The sequence below is a fragment of the Bos taurus genome, chromosome 24 (assembly GCF_002263795.3).
Source record: "Bos taurus isolate L1 Dominette 01449 registration number 42190680 breed Hereford chromosome 24, ARS-UCD2.0, whole genome shotgun sequence".
Taxonomy (NCBI): Eukaryota; Metazoa; Chordata; class Mammalia; order Artiodactyla; family Bovidae; genus Bos; species Bos taurus.
In genome coordinates, this window is record NC_037351.1 from 33,213,625 (window position 1) to 33,230,493 (window position 16,869).

Here is a 16,869-nt window from a genome sequence, read left to right on the forward strand (position 1 = left end):
AATCAAATCCCTTATGATTATATAGTGGAAGTGAGAAATAGATTTAAGGGACTAGATCTGATAGAGTGCCTGATGAACTATGGATGGAGGTTTGTGACATTGTACAGGAGACAGGGATCAAGACCATCCCCATGGAAAATAAATGCAAAAGAGCAAAATGGCTGTCTGAGGAGGCCTTACAAATAGCTGTGAAAAGAAGAGAAGCGAAAAGCAAAGGAGAAAAGGAAAGATTTAAGCATCTGAAAGCAGAGTTCCAAAGAATAGCAAGGAGAGATAAGAAAGCCTTCCTCAGTGATCAATGCAAAGAAATAGAGGAAAACAACAGAATGGGAAAGACTAGAGATCTCTTCAAGAAAATTAGAGATACCAAGGGAACATTTCATGCAAAGATGGGCTCGATAAAGGACAGAAATGGTAAGGACCTAACAGAAGCAGAAGATATTAAGCAGAGGTGGCAAGAATACACAGAAGAACTGTACAAAAAAGAGCTTCATGACCCAGATAATCATGATGATGTGATCACTCTCCTAGAGCCAGACATCCTGGAATGTGAAGTCAAGTGGGCCTTAGAAAGCATCACTACGAACAAAGCTAGTGGAGGTGATGGAATTCCAGTTAAACTATTTCAAATCCTGAAAGATGATGCTATGAAAGTGCTGCACTCAATATGCCAGCAAATTTGGAAAACTCAGCAGTGGCCACAGGATTGGAAAAGGTCAGTTTTCATTCTAATCCCAAAGAAAGGCAGTGCCAAAGAATGCTCAAACTACCACACAATTGCACTCATCTCACATGCTAGTAAAGTAATGCTCAAAATTCTCCAAGCAAGGCTTCAGCAATATGTGAACCGTGAACTTCCTGATGTTCAAGCTGGTTTTAGAAAAGGCAGAGGAACCAGAGATCAAATTGCTAATATCCGCTGGATCATGGGAAAAGCAAGAGAGTTCCAGAAAAACATCTATTTCTTCTTTATTGACTATGCCAAAGCCTTTGACTGTGTGGATCACAACAAACTGTGGAAAATTCTGAAAGATGGGAATATCAGACCACCTGACCTGCCTCTTGAGAAACCTATATGCAGGTCAGGAAGCAACAGTTAGAACTGGACATGGAACAACAGACTGGTTCCGAATAGGAAAAGGAGTACATCAAGGCTGTATATTGTCACCCTGCTTATTTAACTTATATGCTGAGTACATCATGAGAAATGCTGGGCTGGAAGAAGCACAAGCTGGAATCAAGATTGCCGGGAGAAATATCAATAATCTCAGATATGCAGATGACACCACCCTTATGGCAGAAAGTGAAGAGGAACTAAAAAGCCTCTTGATGAAAGTGAAAAAGGAGAGTGAAAAAGTTGACTTAAAGCTCAACATTCAGAAAACTAAGATCATGGCATCCGGTCCCATCACTTCATGGGAAATAGATGGGGAAACAGTAGGTGACTTTATGTTTCTGGGCTCCAGAATCACTGCAGATGCTGATTGCAGCCATGAAATAAAAGACGCTTACTCCATGGAAGGAAAGTTATGAACAACCTAGATAGCATATTCAAAAGCAGAGATATTACTTTGCCAACAAAGGTCCGTCTAGTCAAGGCTGTGGTTTTTCCAGTGGTCATGGATGGATGTGAGAGTTGGACTGTGAAGAAAGCTGAGCGCCGAAGAATTGATGCTTTTGAACTGTGGTGTTGAAGACTCTTGGGAGTCCCTTGGACTGCAAGGAGACCCAATCAGTCCATCCTAAAGGAGATCAGTCCTAGGTGTTCATTGGAAGGACTGATGCTAAAGCTGAAACTCCAATACTTTGGCTACCTCATGCAAAGAGTTGACTCATTGGAAAAGACCCTGATGCTGGGAGGGATTGGGGGCAGGAGAGGAGAAGGGGACGACAGAGGATGAGATGGCTGGATAGCATCACCGACTCAAGGACATGAGTTTGAGTGAACTCCGGGAGTTGGTGATGTACAGGGAGGCCTGGTGTGCCGTGATTTATGGGGTCGCAAAGAGTCGGACACGACTGAGCAACTGAACTGAACTGAAGTGATACGTTTTAGTACGTATGCAACTGTGCGGGGTCTTAGTTGCAGCACACAGCCTCCTCAATCTTCGTTGCGGTATGCAGGATCCTTAGTTGTGCCATATGGGATCTGGTTCTCTGACCAGGAATTGAACCCAGGTCCCCTGCATTGGGAGCACAGAGTCTTAGTCACTGGACCACGATAGAAGTCCTGCGGCTAGAGTTTTGAGGGTCGATTTTCAATCTGCCACACCACTAAACTTCTGTAATCATCTCTGTCTCTTCTCCTGCACCCAGCAGCCCAAGTTCCTATAAACATGCAGATGCAATCATGTCACTTGGGCTTTAAACCCTTTAGCATCTCCTCTGGTCCTCAGGATGATCCTGACTCCTTGATATGATTATTGCCTCACCTTCCCCTCCCCCACTTTCCCCTTCCACACTATTTCCACCCCACTCAACTCCCCCCCAGTTCCCCGAGAAAGTGGGCTGCCTTGATCCTCTGGACTCTCATGTGCTTCTCTGCCTCCAGCCCTCTCCCACCTTGTCTCTTTTTGCTGGGCTCATTCTAGTTCATCATTCTGTTCCTGTTTAGACTTTGCGCTTCATTTCCTCAAGAAGGCGTGCTCTGCCCACGCTGGGTTGGTTATGCCTTTCTGTGCATCTGGTCAGAGCTCTCACCTCTAGAGAGACAGCCTATCTGTTACGTGTGCAGCTGTTCACAGGATGTGTCCCCTACACCTGGCACGGTGCCCGACACACAGTAAGTGCTTAATAAGTGATGAGAAAACCCATAGGAAGGGAGTCTCTACACGTACCAAGTATCAAGCCAGCAACAAGAGTGCTGATCCACGCAGAAGAGTTTTTGCTGGAGAGGAGTAGCTATGTGAATGCCAGCAGTTCCCACAGATCTTTTATTTTGAAGCAGACATCAAGAATTATGTAATTATGAGATCAAAGAAATATTTTCATGCTTATTCCTTTGTTTTCTTTCAGGCCATTCCTGTGTTTCTCACTTTGCATAATGCAGCCGAAGTTATCATCTGTGGGCACCAGAAGTGTTTTCGGAAAGAGGTAAATGATTACGCAAAAGGCTAGTTTCACTTCCCTTGCTTGAAATTTCAAAGACATGCTTTTTATGTACTGCCCAGGTTAGAGCCTGCCTTTTTCCTGCCATCTGTTTCCAGTCAAGGCTGCCTGATGGTGGTCATTAATTAATTTCAAGGACCACGGTTTCGACATCCCTTCAGGTCACCCAGCATACATGGGGATGCTTATGGGTCTGAACGGAACTCACCTCCAGGCCAGCGATGAACCAGGGCTTGGGGGGCTGAGGTAGAAATGCCTGTGGGCCTGGGGGGGTGGAGTGGGGGAATGGGCATTACCCCACCGCATCCCAGCACCACGAGGAAATCAATGGCAAGCTTCCCATAGGGTGCTGGGAGCTTTAGCCCACCCTGGGGAAAACTTTTCTTCCTCACCCCAGCTCTGCCTTCCACCACCTGAACAGCTAGCTTCCCTCACCTTCTGGGCCTCCATCTGTGCAAAGGGGAGAGAAATGTCACTCACCCAAGAGTTGCAGGAGGACCCTAGCAACTGCTTGGTGCTCCCAACACTTTCTGGCACACAGTAGGTGCTTGGTACTCATGAGCTATGATTTTTAATATTATGAGCGGGAGTTTTATTTTTTAATAATTTTATTTGATCTTTGGCTGTGTGGGTCTTTGTTTCTGTGAGGCTCTTCGCTAGTTGCGGTGCCCAGGCTTCTCATTGTGATGACTCCTCCTGTTGCGGGGCACAGGCCCTAGGGCTTCAGTAGTTGTGGCTCCCAGGCTCTAGAGCACAGGACCAATAGTCGTGGAGCGTGGGCTCAGTTGTTCCACGTGATCTTCCTGGATCAGGGATTGAATCCCTGTCTCCTGCACTGACAGGCAGATTTTTCACTTCTGAGCCACCAGGGATGCCCAGTGGTGCTTTTAGGTTGGTGCCTCTTTTTTCTAATATCTGCCTGTTTCAGATGACTTCCATCAAAATTTTGGAACTCTTAAACTCGAGAGAGGCTAGTGGGTCATTCAGGCAACACACTTTTTATAGGCATGCCGGGAAGAGAGGCGGCCTTCCTGTGCCCAAGGCCACTCCACACACTCCAAGGGACCTTTCTGACACACAGATCGGATCATGTTCCCCACATACAGCTCTTCAGGACTGCCCAGAACCTACCTGGAGGCATGCAAAGCCCTTCACCACCTGGGCCCCGTCCATCTGTCTGGCCTTAGAAATTTCAGCCACAGCTAAACTTCTCCGTTTTCCTAGACCATATCTTGATGTTTCTCTCCTCTGATCTGTCAGGAAACCTCTTCTCACACCCCGCCCCATTCACTCTGTGAATATTTCTACATCCCTGGGTGTGTGGCTGCCCTGCCAGGCCCTGGGTCTACAGTCATGAACAAGAGACATAGTTTCTGCTCTTAAAGACATGACTGAGCCACTGAGCACTTACGTGGGTGCACGCCCCTGCATTGGAAGCTCGGAGTCTTAACTGTTGGACCGCCAGAGAAGTCCTGAGCATCCCTTTCATTCTCATCTTCATTCCTACTCTTCCTCCAAACTCTGGAGATGTCGGCTATGTTTAGCTCAGAATCTGTTAGTGACAGGCTTTCCCAAGTTGCCCGCAGTTATTCAGGTGGGAGCCGGGTCACGTCTGCGTGCCATCCTTCTGGGGCCGAAGGGATTCGAGTGTCCACCAGGGGGCAGTGGAGTCCAGGTCCGCTTCGCCTTTTGGACTGCTGAGGCGGGTTCCACAAAGATGAGAGGGAACAAAGGAGCTAAAGACGGGAGCCACTGCTCTGTACACAGACGTCTCGCGTTCATTAAACCAGTACCAACCGGGTGATTTAGTCACGCGTGAAAACTTAGGAGAGCCTTCACAGCAGGTCACAAAATTCTCTTGCCAGTGCTTTACCTTCTTTAAAAAAAAAAATTGAGATATACTTGAAAGATAAAATTATATTCATTTCAGGTGTTCAGGATAATGATTCAATGTGTATATTTTGAAATGATCACCACAGTAACTCTAGTTAACATCTGTCACCATGCATAGTTACAACATTGTTTTTCCTTGTGATGAGAATTTTCAGATCTACTCTCTTAACAACTTCCAAAATAGGCAAGAGACTGTTGTTAACTATAGGCAGTGTGCTGTACATTACATCGTCAGCACTTGCTCATTTCAGAATAAGTGGAAGTTCGTACCTTTTAAGCGTGTCACTGTTACAGTATGACTTATTTATTTAATTTTACCTGTGCTGGGTCTGCTTTGCTCTGACCTTTTCTCTAGCTGTGGAGAGCGAGGGCGACTCTCTAGTTCCAGTGCATGGACTTCTCATTGCAGTTCCTTCTCCTGTTGGGAAGCACAGACACTAGGACTCGAGGGCTTCAGCAGTTGCAGCTCCCGGGCTCTAAAGCACAGACTCAATCGTTAGTTCCTCCCCTGTACGTTGGATCTTCCCGGATCAGGGATCGAACCCCTGTCTCCTCCACTGGCAGATGGACTCTTTACCTCTGAGCCACCAGGGAAGCCGTGCTTCACTTTTGAATAATATGGTCATACTTCACACTTTGAGCCGGAGGAAGGAAAAAATCCCAAAACTGTAGTTTGTCCTCAACTAGCAAAATAATCCTTTTGAAATGTACAGAAATAAACTCTTACCTGGCCATTTTCCTTATCAAATGTAGAAAAATCTATGCTTCTCCCTGCTAGAGATTTCTTCCCAAGTGCCAAGGCCTAATTCCCTTAAAGTAATAAAAAAAGGAAGTAATAAAGGTGAAGTCTGTGTTAGAATTTCTTTGTTTCTTCATTTCAGGGAGCTTTAAACGCCAAGTTCCAATTTCCCCAATCTGCCCTCTTTTCCTTCTCTCTAGGGGTGGAATCAAATGTCCCTGGTCCTTTTTTTCTGTTTCCTAATTTACACATCATACCAGAGAATTTATAGCGCTGCTCAGAGTCAGAGCTGGATTAATGAAAGGAAAATTTAAAGAGACAGAGTGGAATAGAAGTTGAACCAGAGCCTGATTGCTTTTCCTGCACAGGATACATCGATTTCTGTCTCCTTTTCATGGCGCGTGAGATATTTGAAGGCTTGGGCGCGGCGGCATTGTGCTTTTTTGTGGGTAAACAGAGTTCTAATGGTGAGAGTGGTAAAACTACTCATCCAGAAGTGACTCACCTCTGGACCTCTGAGTCATCCTTCATTTGGTCCAAGCAGAAAAAGCCTCAATAAATACTGAAGTGCGGCAACTTGTTAAGACCCCAATAAACTTATTCATAATTTATGTGCCTCTTGATCTAAATATTTTCTTTTAAGGAGAACAAAAAAAAATTTTTTTTAAGATTAATGCTGTCTTTTTATTTTCATACAGAAAACTTCTCCTCCAAAGATTTGTAGGTAAGTTTAAAAAAAAACCCAGGTCCACAAACCTCTAAAATAGAAGATTTAACCTGATTTTAAACTCTGATCAGAAACCGTCTGTTGATGATTCATACTTGAGAGTTAACAGAGGAATTTCTTACAAACACTCGTATATCCCTATTTCATGTCTTATTCAAAAATCTACTTCCTTTTTTTTTTCTGAAATATTTTATTTCTAAGGGGAAAACAACCCGTGCTAGGTTTCAACCACCGATGCCCAGAATTTTGCTGAGTTGCGCAATACTGATGAAGAATGAAAGTGGAAAAATGGAAACAACTTAAAGTTTTAAAAATAAGGTTTGCAGTTTATTGAGTTTTTAAGAATTCCCACGGTGGAAAAAGCACTGACCTGTGCATCCAGGGATCTGAGTCGTGGTCTTGGGTCACACGGCACCATGGCCGTGGACAGGCTGCACACCCCTCCATTTCTCAGTGTCTCCAGTTGAAACATGAACAGTGACCCGCCCCCCCAACCCATCCCTGTGCCCCCTGTTGTACAAATTCTGATCTGAGTGCCTCATTCTCTGATGACTTCCTGTCTCCTCGGCAGTAGCTGCGAAGTTCAGTCCTCAGTCCTGTAGATAGAAAATCAGCAGAAATGCTTTGATGCATGGATTTGGGCCTTTTTATTTCAGCTATTTCTGGGCTTTTATCCAATCTCCTTTTTTTTGCCTTTATTACAAGCTGCTACTTGAAGAAGGAAAAAAAAAACCCCACAGTCAGGACTCATCCTCTTGTTTAAGAGATTAGCAGGTGTTAAAAAGAGGCATTAAAACCCATTCATGGATGCCTGGTGGAATCAGGTGTTGCTCAAGGCCAAGTTTGGTGGGAACCTGGGCTATCCCACACCTGGCTGACCCCCTTCTCCCCTCAGTCCCAAGGGCCTGTCTGTTTGAGAGCTCTAACACTCATTGTGGATGGTGAAGTGTCTTGCATCGGAAGCAGGGGTCCCCAACCTCCAGGATCTAATGCCTGATGATCTGAGGTGGGACCGATGTAATAATAATAGCAATAAAACGCACAGTAACTGCAATATGCTAGAATCGTCCCGAAACCATCCCCGTACCCTGGTCCATGGAAAAACTGTCTTCCATGAAACCGGTCCCTTGTGCCATAAAGAATGGGGACTGTCGCTCCACAGCCTTCTGTTCACTGCAGGCAGACACTGAAGCCGTTGAGGGTCCGCCTCTCCCCCCACCTGCAACCTGTCTGTTCACGTGCAGTCGCAGGAAGCCTCCCTGTGAGCCTCCCTCCCCTCGCCTTACCCTGGCCTTGAGTTGCTCTGCAGTCGGGTGCCAGGGAGTCTTCTTGAGGTCATTTGTTGTGTGCCTCGAAAGTTGACCAGACTGTAGGAGTGGGTAGGCTGGAGTGGAGAACCTCTGCCGTGTCATCCTGCCCTTCCCAAGGCCTTGAGGCCCCAGCTCCGAGGCTTCCCCTGTGCCCGTCCTCCTGTTCCGGGCTGGGCTGGCCAGGCTAGTCTGTTGGGTACACGTGTGTGTCACGACACCATTGAGGACTCGGGGGAACGGTGTGTGGACAGAACTGATTAGCATCACTATTGCCAGTGTACTTAAGTTATGAAGAGCCTGTTGTCGTGTATTACATATATATGTAAGTAATACAGAATTCAATACGTGTACAGAATATATGGCTTGCCAGGTGGCGCAGTGGGTAAAGAATCCGCCTGCAATGCAAGGAGACACAGGAGATGTGGGTTCAATCCCTGGGTTGGGAAATCTCCTGGAGGAGGGCATGGCAACCCATTCCAGTATTCTTACCTGGAGAATCCCAAGGACAGAGTAGTCTGGTGGGTTACAGCCCATGGGGTTGCAAAGAGTTGGACACGACTGAAGCGACTGAGTATGCATAGAATATATATGGGTGTGAGATGTCCCACGCTAAAATCCCCTAACGGTGAAAATGCTGTATTCACTGCCCCTGTTCATGTCCTTGACCTTTTGCTGTTTGCCACCTGATGTAATGGTCAGAAGGGACCCAATTCTAAATATGCTATTGCCTCATAAATGGAAAGAGGGGGAAAGAGCATGTGATATGTGGGTTTTGTGTTTTCTGCTGCCTTCCTTTAGGAGGAGAGAATGACTGGGACAAGATAGAGAGCAAGGTATTTTGGTATGCTGCTGTTGCTGTTGGTGCTACTGCTAGTCACTTCAGTCGTGTCCAACCCTGTGCGACCCCATAGATGGCAGCCCACCAGGCTCCCTTGTCCCTGGGATTCTCCAGGCAAGAATACTGGAGTGGGTTGCCATTTCCTTCTCCAATGTAAGAAAGTGAAAAGTGAAAGTGAAGTCGCTCAGTCGTGTCTGACTCTTCGCGACCCCATGGACTGCAGCCTACCAGGCTCCTCCATCCATGGGATTTTCCAGGCAAGAGTACTGGAGTGGGGTGCCATCGCCTTCTCCTGTATTTTGGTATAGGAAACCCAAATACCACATAAAAACCATTTATTTCTAAGTCAAAAAATAACTCCAAATCGACTTTGTAATGAATGAGAAAATTTGAAAATATCTGTGATTGGCAATGTTACTTTTTTGTGCAAGAATTTTTTTTTAAAAAGCCTTTATGATGGCAATTTCTCATTATATGTATATATGAATAAAAAAATAGTAAAATGAATTTCTATAGACTCGTCTCTGAGATTCAGCAGTTTCAACTTAAGCCTGCACCCAGCGTCTCATTTCAGCAAATCACAGGCTCTGTAGGGTTACATCCATAAATATTTTGGTATGTGTAAGAGATTTTTTTCTACTGAAATTTTTAATTATTATTACTATTTGGCTGTGCCAACAGCTTGCAGGATCTTAGTTTCCTGACCAAGGATTGAACCTGGGCCCTTGGCAGTAAAAGTAGTTGGAGTCCTAACCACTGACCACCAAGGAATTCCCTTATTTGGGAAAAAAGTTTAAACTGGTAGAAAAGTTGCAGGAGTATTACAATGAATCCCATATACCTTTTATTTAGTTTCACTCATTGGTAACATTTTTTGTATTTGCTTTCTTTCTCTCTCTCTCTATGCACATGGTGGCTCAGCAGTAAAGCGCCTCAGCCAATGCAGGAGATGCAGGTTCAATCCCTGGGCCAGGAAAATACCCTGGAAAAGGAAATGGCTACCCACTCCAGTATTCTTGCCTGGAGAATTCCATGGCCAGAGGAGCTTGGTAGACTGCAGTCCACGGGGTCACAAAAGAGTCGGACATGAGTTAGCGACTCAACAACAATATATGTATCACACAAAATATATATAATTATTATATAATTATACATATAATTATTCTTACTCTTATTTTTTCTGAACCATTTGAGGATATGTTGCAGGGATTATGACTCTACCCCTAAATACTTCAAAGTGTGTCTCCTAAAGATAATAAGCTCTTGTATAACCACAGTGCAATGATTACATTTAGAAAATTAATGTCTCATATAATTCTGTTATGTAATATTGAGTCGGTGTTCAAATTTGGTCAATTATCCTGACATTTTCTTTTGTAGTATTCACCTCCCTCAAAGATGCCATGTCTCTTCCTAATCTTTTTTTTTTTTTTTTTACTATAACCTTTAATCTGGAACAGTTCCTCGGCTTTTTATTGCCTTTCATCGCCTTCAGATTTTTGAATCATGTAACCCCATTGTTTTGTGAACTGTCCCTGAATTTGGGTTTGTCTCAGCATTTCCCTGAGATTCAGTTTAAGGTCGTGCATACTACCATATGAGTGATACTGTACCCTTCTCAGTGCATCATATCAGGAGGCACATGATATTGATCTGTCCCACTACTGGAGATGTTAAGTTTGATTATTTGAGTAAGTTGATAAGATTGTAATGTGCTTTCCACGGTGTTTTCTTATTGGTAAGCAGCAAAACTGTAGTCTGCTTCGCCACATTTTCCACTTCCCTGGTGGTTCAGATGGTAAAGAACCTGCCTGCAATGTGGGAGACCTGGGTTCAATCCCTGGGTTGGGAAGATCCCCTGGAGGAGGGCATGGCAATGCACTCCAGTGTGCTTGCCTGGAGAATCCCTTGGACAGAGAAGCCTGGTGGGCTGTAGTCCCTCGGACAGAGGAGCCTGGTGAGCTGTAGTCCATGGAGTTGCAAAGAGTTGGACAGCACTGAGCGACTAACACTTTCACTGGCCAGTTTTCTACTAGTGTATTTGTCGGGATCGGTAGTTTTAAAAAAATCTCCTTTTATGTACACTTTTTTTTTTTTGCCTCGACATGTGGCATGTGGGATCTTAGTTCCTCAATCAGCCATCCAACCCATGCTCCCTGCATGGGAAGCACAGACTCTTAGCCACTGGGCCACCAGGGAAGTTCCTATATATACACTGTTGTTCTCGAGTGAGCCAGCTGTGGTTTTATACATATCCTGCAAATGCTTCTCTCTGGGAAGATGGCTCACTGAGCCCCAGAGAAGGAGCTGTCTGGTGTCAGCAGAGCACGCAACTGAAAACTAGACAGATAATGTGGTGCTCAGAGGATGAGCAGGGCAGCTGGGTGTGGTCTCCCAGGATCTCTGCTTCACCCGAGCTCCAGTGGGTGTATTTCCACCTCCACCCTCTCTGGGACGCCCTTCATGTTGGACAGTAAAACTGTGTCTTTCACCTCCTCTCCACAGCGCCCTCTTCCTCCTGGCCGCTGCCGGGTGCCTGCCCTTTAACGACTCGCAGGTAAGTTCAGGTAGACTCACTTTGCCTTCAAGTATCTCTGAAGCCTGCCTGGATGAGCAGAATTTCCAAGTCCTTCCTTTGAGAAGCAGTATGACCCCGGCCTGTGCAAAGACATGTAAAAGCAAACTTCAGGCAGGGCCTAGGGGATCCACTGGCCAGGCCAGCACCTCCCCTCAGGTCTTCACCTTTCTGTGTGTGGCAGGGTGGCCCACAGAGCTCAGACCTCTGGGTGCTGTGATGGGGGCAGTCCACCCTCTGAACCAGCTAGGAGGACCTGCGAGCCCAAATGACCCACACACCGAGGCAAAATTGATTTTCCCCTCTCATCCCAAGGGGGCTTCCCAATGGCTCAGCAGGTAAGGAATCTGCCACCAATGCAGGAGACACGGGAGACGCAGGTTCGATCCTTTTGTTGAAAAGATCCCCTGGAGGAGGCAATGGCAGCCCATTCCAGTATTCTTGCCTAGAAAAATCCCATGGGCAGAGGAGCTTGACAAGCTGTTGTCCATGGGGTCTCGAAGAGTCGGACATGACTGACCGACTAACATTTTCACTTTCTCATCCCAAGGGCCTTATCTTACACAGTGATTTTCGCTTTGTTTTCCTGAGTTTTTCTTTCTTAGGCACTGAGGACCCACCCCCACCTCCAGGAGTCATCTCATTCCTGGGTCTTTTTTCCCTTCTTTCCTTCCCCAGCATTGATTAAATCCCCATCAAGTGTTAGGCACCAAGCCAGGCTCTGGGGGCACAAAGAGAAATTGCCGTCGTCCGGGCAGAAGCCGGAGTCTAGTCAGAGCAGAGGGGAGGGGGCAGACAATGAACAGATAATTATAACCCGGGGAGGCCAGGGCTCTGTCCGGGGCGGGGTGGGATCCTGCCAGGCGCCTGGGAAGACATGGAGGCTCAGAGGAGGAAGAGCTGACGATTATATTGAGCTTGCTGGGTGCCAGGCTCTGGGCCAATGCTTTAGTGCCTTATTTTATTTAATCTCAACAATAATTCCACAAGGGTAGCAGCTATTATTGTCTCCATTTTGTAGTTAAAGAATAGTGAGACCCAAAAGGTCACCAGCTAACAAGTAAGTGGAGATTTTAGAATTTAACCCAGATCTTTCTGATGCTGGAGCCAGGCTCTGTTGACTGGACCTAAATCTTTATTTATTTGCCTGCTCTTCGTGGCAGTGCTCGGGGGCTTCTCTCTAGCTGTGGCTCGTGGAGTTCTCGCTCTACTTGTGGCGTGGGGTGTAGAGCACATGGGCTCAGTAGCTGGGGTGCTTGGGTTTAGTGGCCCCATGGCATGTGGGATCTTAGTTCCCTGACCAGAGATCGAGCCCACACCCCCTGCATGGGGAGGTGGATTCTTAACCACTGGCCACCAGGGAAGTCTCTGGACCTAAATCTTGAAGGGTGAGGAGGAGTGAACCAGGAGAAGAAGGCAGGGGCGGCCGGAATCGTGGAGGTGTCCTGAGCGTGCCCTGTGACTCAGCTTCATGGCACATCCACCATGTGTGTGCCCCTGGGCTGATTCCTGCTTTCTTGGACTTGACCATCTCATGGAGGGTGGAGACAGAGGCAGATCATAAGCTGAAAGGAATGTATCAGGTGAGATAAATGGAAAAAGTAAGGAAGGGAAGAAGAGGAGGGAGTGCCCCTTGGCCAAGTTGGCTGGGGAAGTCCAAGCTCTCTTTCTCTGGAGAGGGGATGGGCAGTGGATGGGACTGCTTGGGTTGACAGGGGCTTGTCATGGGGGTTCTTGGGTGCCTTGTGTTTGGATTTCATCCTGAAGCCACTGGGGGACTGTTGGATGATTTTAAGCAATAGGTGACACCATCTGATCTGCCTTTAAAAAAAAAAAACAACAATGATTCCTTTATTTATTTATGTTTGGCTGTGCTGGGTTTTTGTTGCTGCCTGGGCTTTCCCTAGTTGTGGAGAGCAGGGGCTACTCTGTATTTGTGGTGCGTGGGCTTCTCATTACGGTGGCTTCTCCTGTTGTTGAGCACGGCTTAGGGTGCTTGGGGGTTTCAGGAGTTTTGACACATCTTCTCAGTAGTTGCAGCTTTTGAGCTCTAGAGCGCAGGCTCAATAGTTGTGGCCTAGGGGCTTAGTTGCTCTGTGGCATGTGGGATCTTCCCAGACCAGGTATTGAACCCGTGTCTCCTGCAGTAGCAGCCAGATTCTTTAACACTGAGTCACCAGGGAAGCCCCTTGGATCTGCCTTTTAAAGATGCAGTGCTGGGGAGTGTTGGGGGTGGGGAAAGAGATGCTGGAGGCAGAGAGCCCTGTTAGGAAGACGTCGCGTAGGCAGCTGGGTGAGGAGTAAGGAGGGTCTGGCCCAAGGTCCCAGAGTCCTGTCTGGCACCGTGCTTGGTGCTGTGCATTGGCATTTAAAATCGCCACTCTGGATTCTGTTTGTCTGTACTTACATCCTTTTTTTTTTTTTTTTTTAAACCCTGTGTTACAGTTTGATCCAGATGGATATTTCTGGGCTGTAATTCACTTACTCTGTGTAGGTAAGTTTTTTAAGAATTCTTACTTAAACAATTGAGACTTATTATTTAGACCTCATCATGTACCCCCTTTTAATGATCCCAGACAATAGGAAGATTAAATCCAAGATGTCAAGGTTAAAATTAAATGGGCATTTTTTTTCTGGTTTGATTTTCCTATTTTGGAGTTTTCCCGAAATGGTTCCAGTTCCCATAGAGTCTCCTCTTTCTCATGACAAATGTTACTAACTCACCAGGGCCTAGGGTCCATTTCCTCAGATACACTTGTGCAGTGCTAGCTCCTTCTCTAAAAAATGGTGGGGAGAATTCCATATCCAGAAGTTTGTGTCCATAAAAACTCTCTTTCAGCAGTACACTTAAAAAAAAAGTGGGTGAAATAAAAGGACCATCTACTTTATTTCAAACCAATGTTTCCTCTCTTAGAGGGAAAACAGTGCCCTGACTTTGTGACACACAGTTCAGAAATCCAGTGATGTTTCTCATGGCACCATCAGAGGAAACCCAGGCCTCCCGTTAACTGTGTCCTTCTGTGGACCATGAGCCTCACTGGCCCAGCCCTTTCTCTGTGAACTGCATCATCTGGGGGATTACCAGATGCACATCCTTGAAGTCCTCCAGAGTGCTGTTGGTCACCCTCTGTGGGCTGCGGGTAACCCTTGCAGGGAAGAGAGGCCCTTTTCCCTGAGGATTCATGCCCCCTGAAGAATTCCCTGTGCGAGTGACTCCTGTTGCTTCCTCTCCAGGGGCTTATAAGATACTACAGAAATCCCAGAAACTCAACAAGTTAAGGTAAACTTTAAAAAAAATACATGTATATATTTTATGGAGCTTCCCTGGTGGCTCAAATGGTAAAGAATCTGCCTGCAATGCAGGAGACCAGGGTTCGATCCCTGGATTGGGAAGATCCCCTGGAGAAGGGAATGGCTAGTATTCTTGCCTGGAGAATCCCATGGACAGAGCAGTCTGGTGGGCTACAGTCCATAGGGTTGCAGAATCGGACGTGACTGAGTGACTTACACACATATATTTTATAATTAATTAATTAAAATTTTTTTGTTTGCAATGGGTCTTGGTTACTACTCACCAGCTTTCTCTAGTTGCAGCACACGGGCTTCTCATTGCCCTGGTTCCTTGTGTTGAGGCCCACAGGCTCTAAACACACGGGCTTCAGTAGTTGCAGCACTCGGGCTCAGTAGTTGTGGCTCAAGGGCTTAGTTGCTCCGTGGCATGTAGAGTCTTCTGAGACCAGGGATTGAACCCATGTCCACTGCATTGGCAGGAGAATTCTTACTCACTCTGACGCCAGGGAACTTTTGAAGTCTGGTAAGTTAATGTTTCACTAAAGGAAAGGGGGAGACCCATGGGGTTGTGAGCTTCTTCCATCAGAGAGACAATGAAAGTCCAGGATAGGGGGAGGGCAGCAGTTTGGGTCCACCAGGAGCTGAAATGTGCCAGCCGCCAGCCATATGCGAAGAGCCTGGAAGTCTCTCCTCTTCCCTCAGGGCAGCTGTTTAGATGACATTTTGTCAAAAATTATGTGACTGGCCTCCTTGGGCCCCAGTTCACTTCTTGTAGCTCAGAAGCACAAGTCTTTTTCTTGCTTCTCCAGCCCCTTCCAAACTAGACCCAGAAGTCCCTCCCATCACTAGCTCTGTTCTGAGGTAAAATGAAGCCTTTGTTGAAGGCAGTCAGTGGCACAATTGCTGAATATAAATGAAAAAGATGAGAATTCAGGCCTCGGTCAGACTGGAGCTGCCAGGTCAAAGCCCCCTAGTGATCAGCTGGGTTTTGGGGCCGGGTGAGGTCAGTTTTCATTCCAATCCCAAAGAAAGGCAATGCCAAAGAATGCTCAAACTACTGCACAATTGCGCTCATCTCACACGCTAGTAAAGTAATGCTCAAAATTCTCCAAGCCGGGCTTCAGCAATACGTGAACCGTGAACTTCCAGATGTTCAACCTGGTTTTAGAAAAGGCAGAGGAACCAAAGATCAAATTGCCAACATCCACTGGATCATTGATAAAGCAAGAGAGTTCCAGGAAAACATCTATTTCTGCTTTGTTGACTACGTCAAAGCCTTTGACTGTGTGGATCACAACAAACTATGGAAAATTCTTCAAGAGATGGGAATACCAGACCACCTGACCTGCCTCTTGAGAAACCTGTATGCAGGTCAGGAAGCAACAGTTGGAACTGGACATGGAACAACAGACTAGTTCCAAATAGGAATAGGAATATGTCAAGGCTGTATATTGTCACCCTGCTTATTTAACTTACATACAGAGTACATCATGAGAAACGCTGGGCTGGAAGAAGCACAAGCTGGACTCAGGATTGCTGGGAGAAATATCAATAACCTCTATGCAGATGACACCACCTTTATGGCAGAAAGTGAAGAGGAACTAAAAAGCCTCTTGATGAAAGTGAAAGAGGAGAGTGAAAAAGTTGGCTTAAAGCTCAACATTCAGAAAAAGAAGATCATGGCATCCAGTCCCATCACTTCATGGGAAATAGATGGGGAAACAGTGGAAACAGTGTCAGACTTTATTTTTGGGGGTTCCAAAATCACTGCAGATGATGATTGCAGCCATGAAATTAAAAGACACTTACTCCTTGGAAGGAAAGTTATGACCAACCTAGACAGCATATTGAAAAGCAGAGACATTACTTTGCCAACAAAGGTCCATCTAGTCAAGGCTATGGTTTTTCCAGTAGTTGTATATGGATGTGAGAGTTGGACTGTGAAGAAAGCTGAGCGCCGAAGAATTGATGCTTTTGAACTGTAGTGTTAGAGAAGACTCTTGGGAGTCCCTTGGACTGCAAGGAGATCCAACCAGTCCATTCTGAAGGAGATCAGTCCTGGGATTTCTTTGGAAGGAATGATGCTAAAGCTGAAACTCCAGTACTTTGGCTGCTTCATGTGAAGAGTTGACTCATTGGAAAAGACTCTGATGCTGGGAGGGATTGGGGACAGGAGGAGAAGGGGAGGACAGAGGATGAGATGGCTGGATGGCATCACCAACTCGATGGACGTGAGTCTGAGTGAACTCCGGGAGTTGGTGATGGACAGGGAGGCCTGGCGTGCTGTGATTCATGGGGTCGCAAAGAGTCGGACACGACTGAGTGACTGAACTGAACTGAACTGAACTGAGGCCTACAGAGAAAGATCTGAAGGGACTGACTCCTGGG

General features: G+C 46.3%; 1 protein-coding gene across 2 annotated transcripts in view; it reads left to right on the forward strand.

Annotated features, from left to right (window-relative positions):
* Positions 1-16,869, forward strand: part of TMEM241 (transmembrane protein 241) — a 120,356-nt gene that overhangs the window by 44,615 nt on the left and 58,872 nt on the right. For both annotated transcript variants that reach the window (XR_003032414.2, XM_024984521.2), the window contains exons 5-9: positions 3,016-3,093; positions 6,439-6,464; positions 11,121-11,172; positions 13,636-13,684; positions 14,425-14,470. Coding sequence is in view for 1 of the 2 variants with exons in the window: in XM_024984521.2 (XP_024840289.1) it covers positions 3,016-3,093; positions 6,439-6,464; positions 11,121-11,172; positions 13,636-13,684; positions 14,425-14,470 (251 nt within the window). In the remaining variant the exon portion in view is untranslated. The remainder of the gene's footprint in view (positions 1-3,015; positions 3,094-6,438; positions 6,465-11,120; positions 11,173-13,635; positions 13,685-14,424; positions 14,471-16,869) is intronic.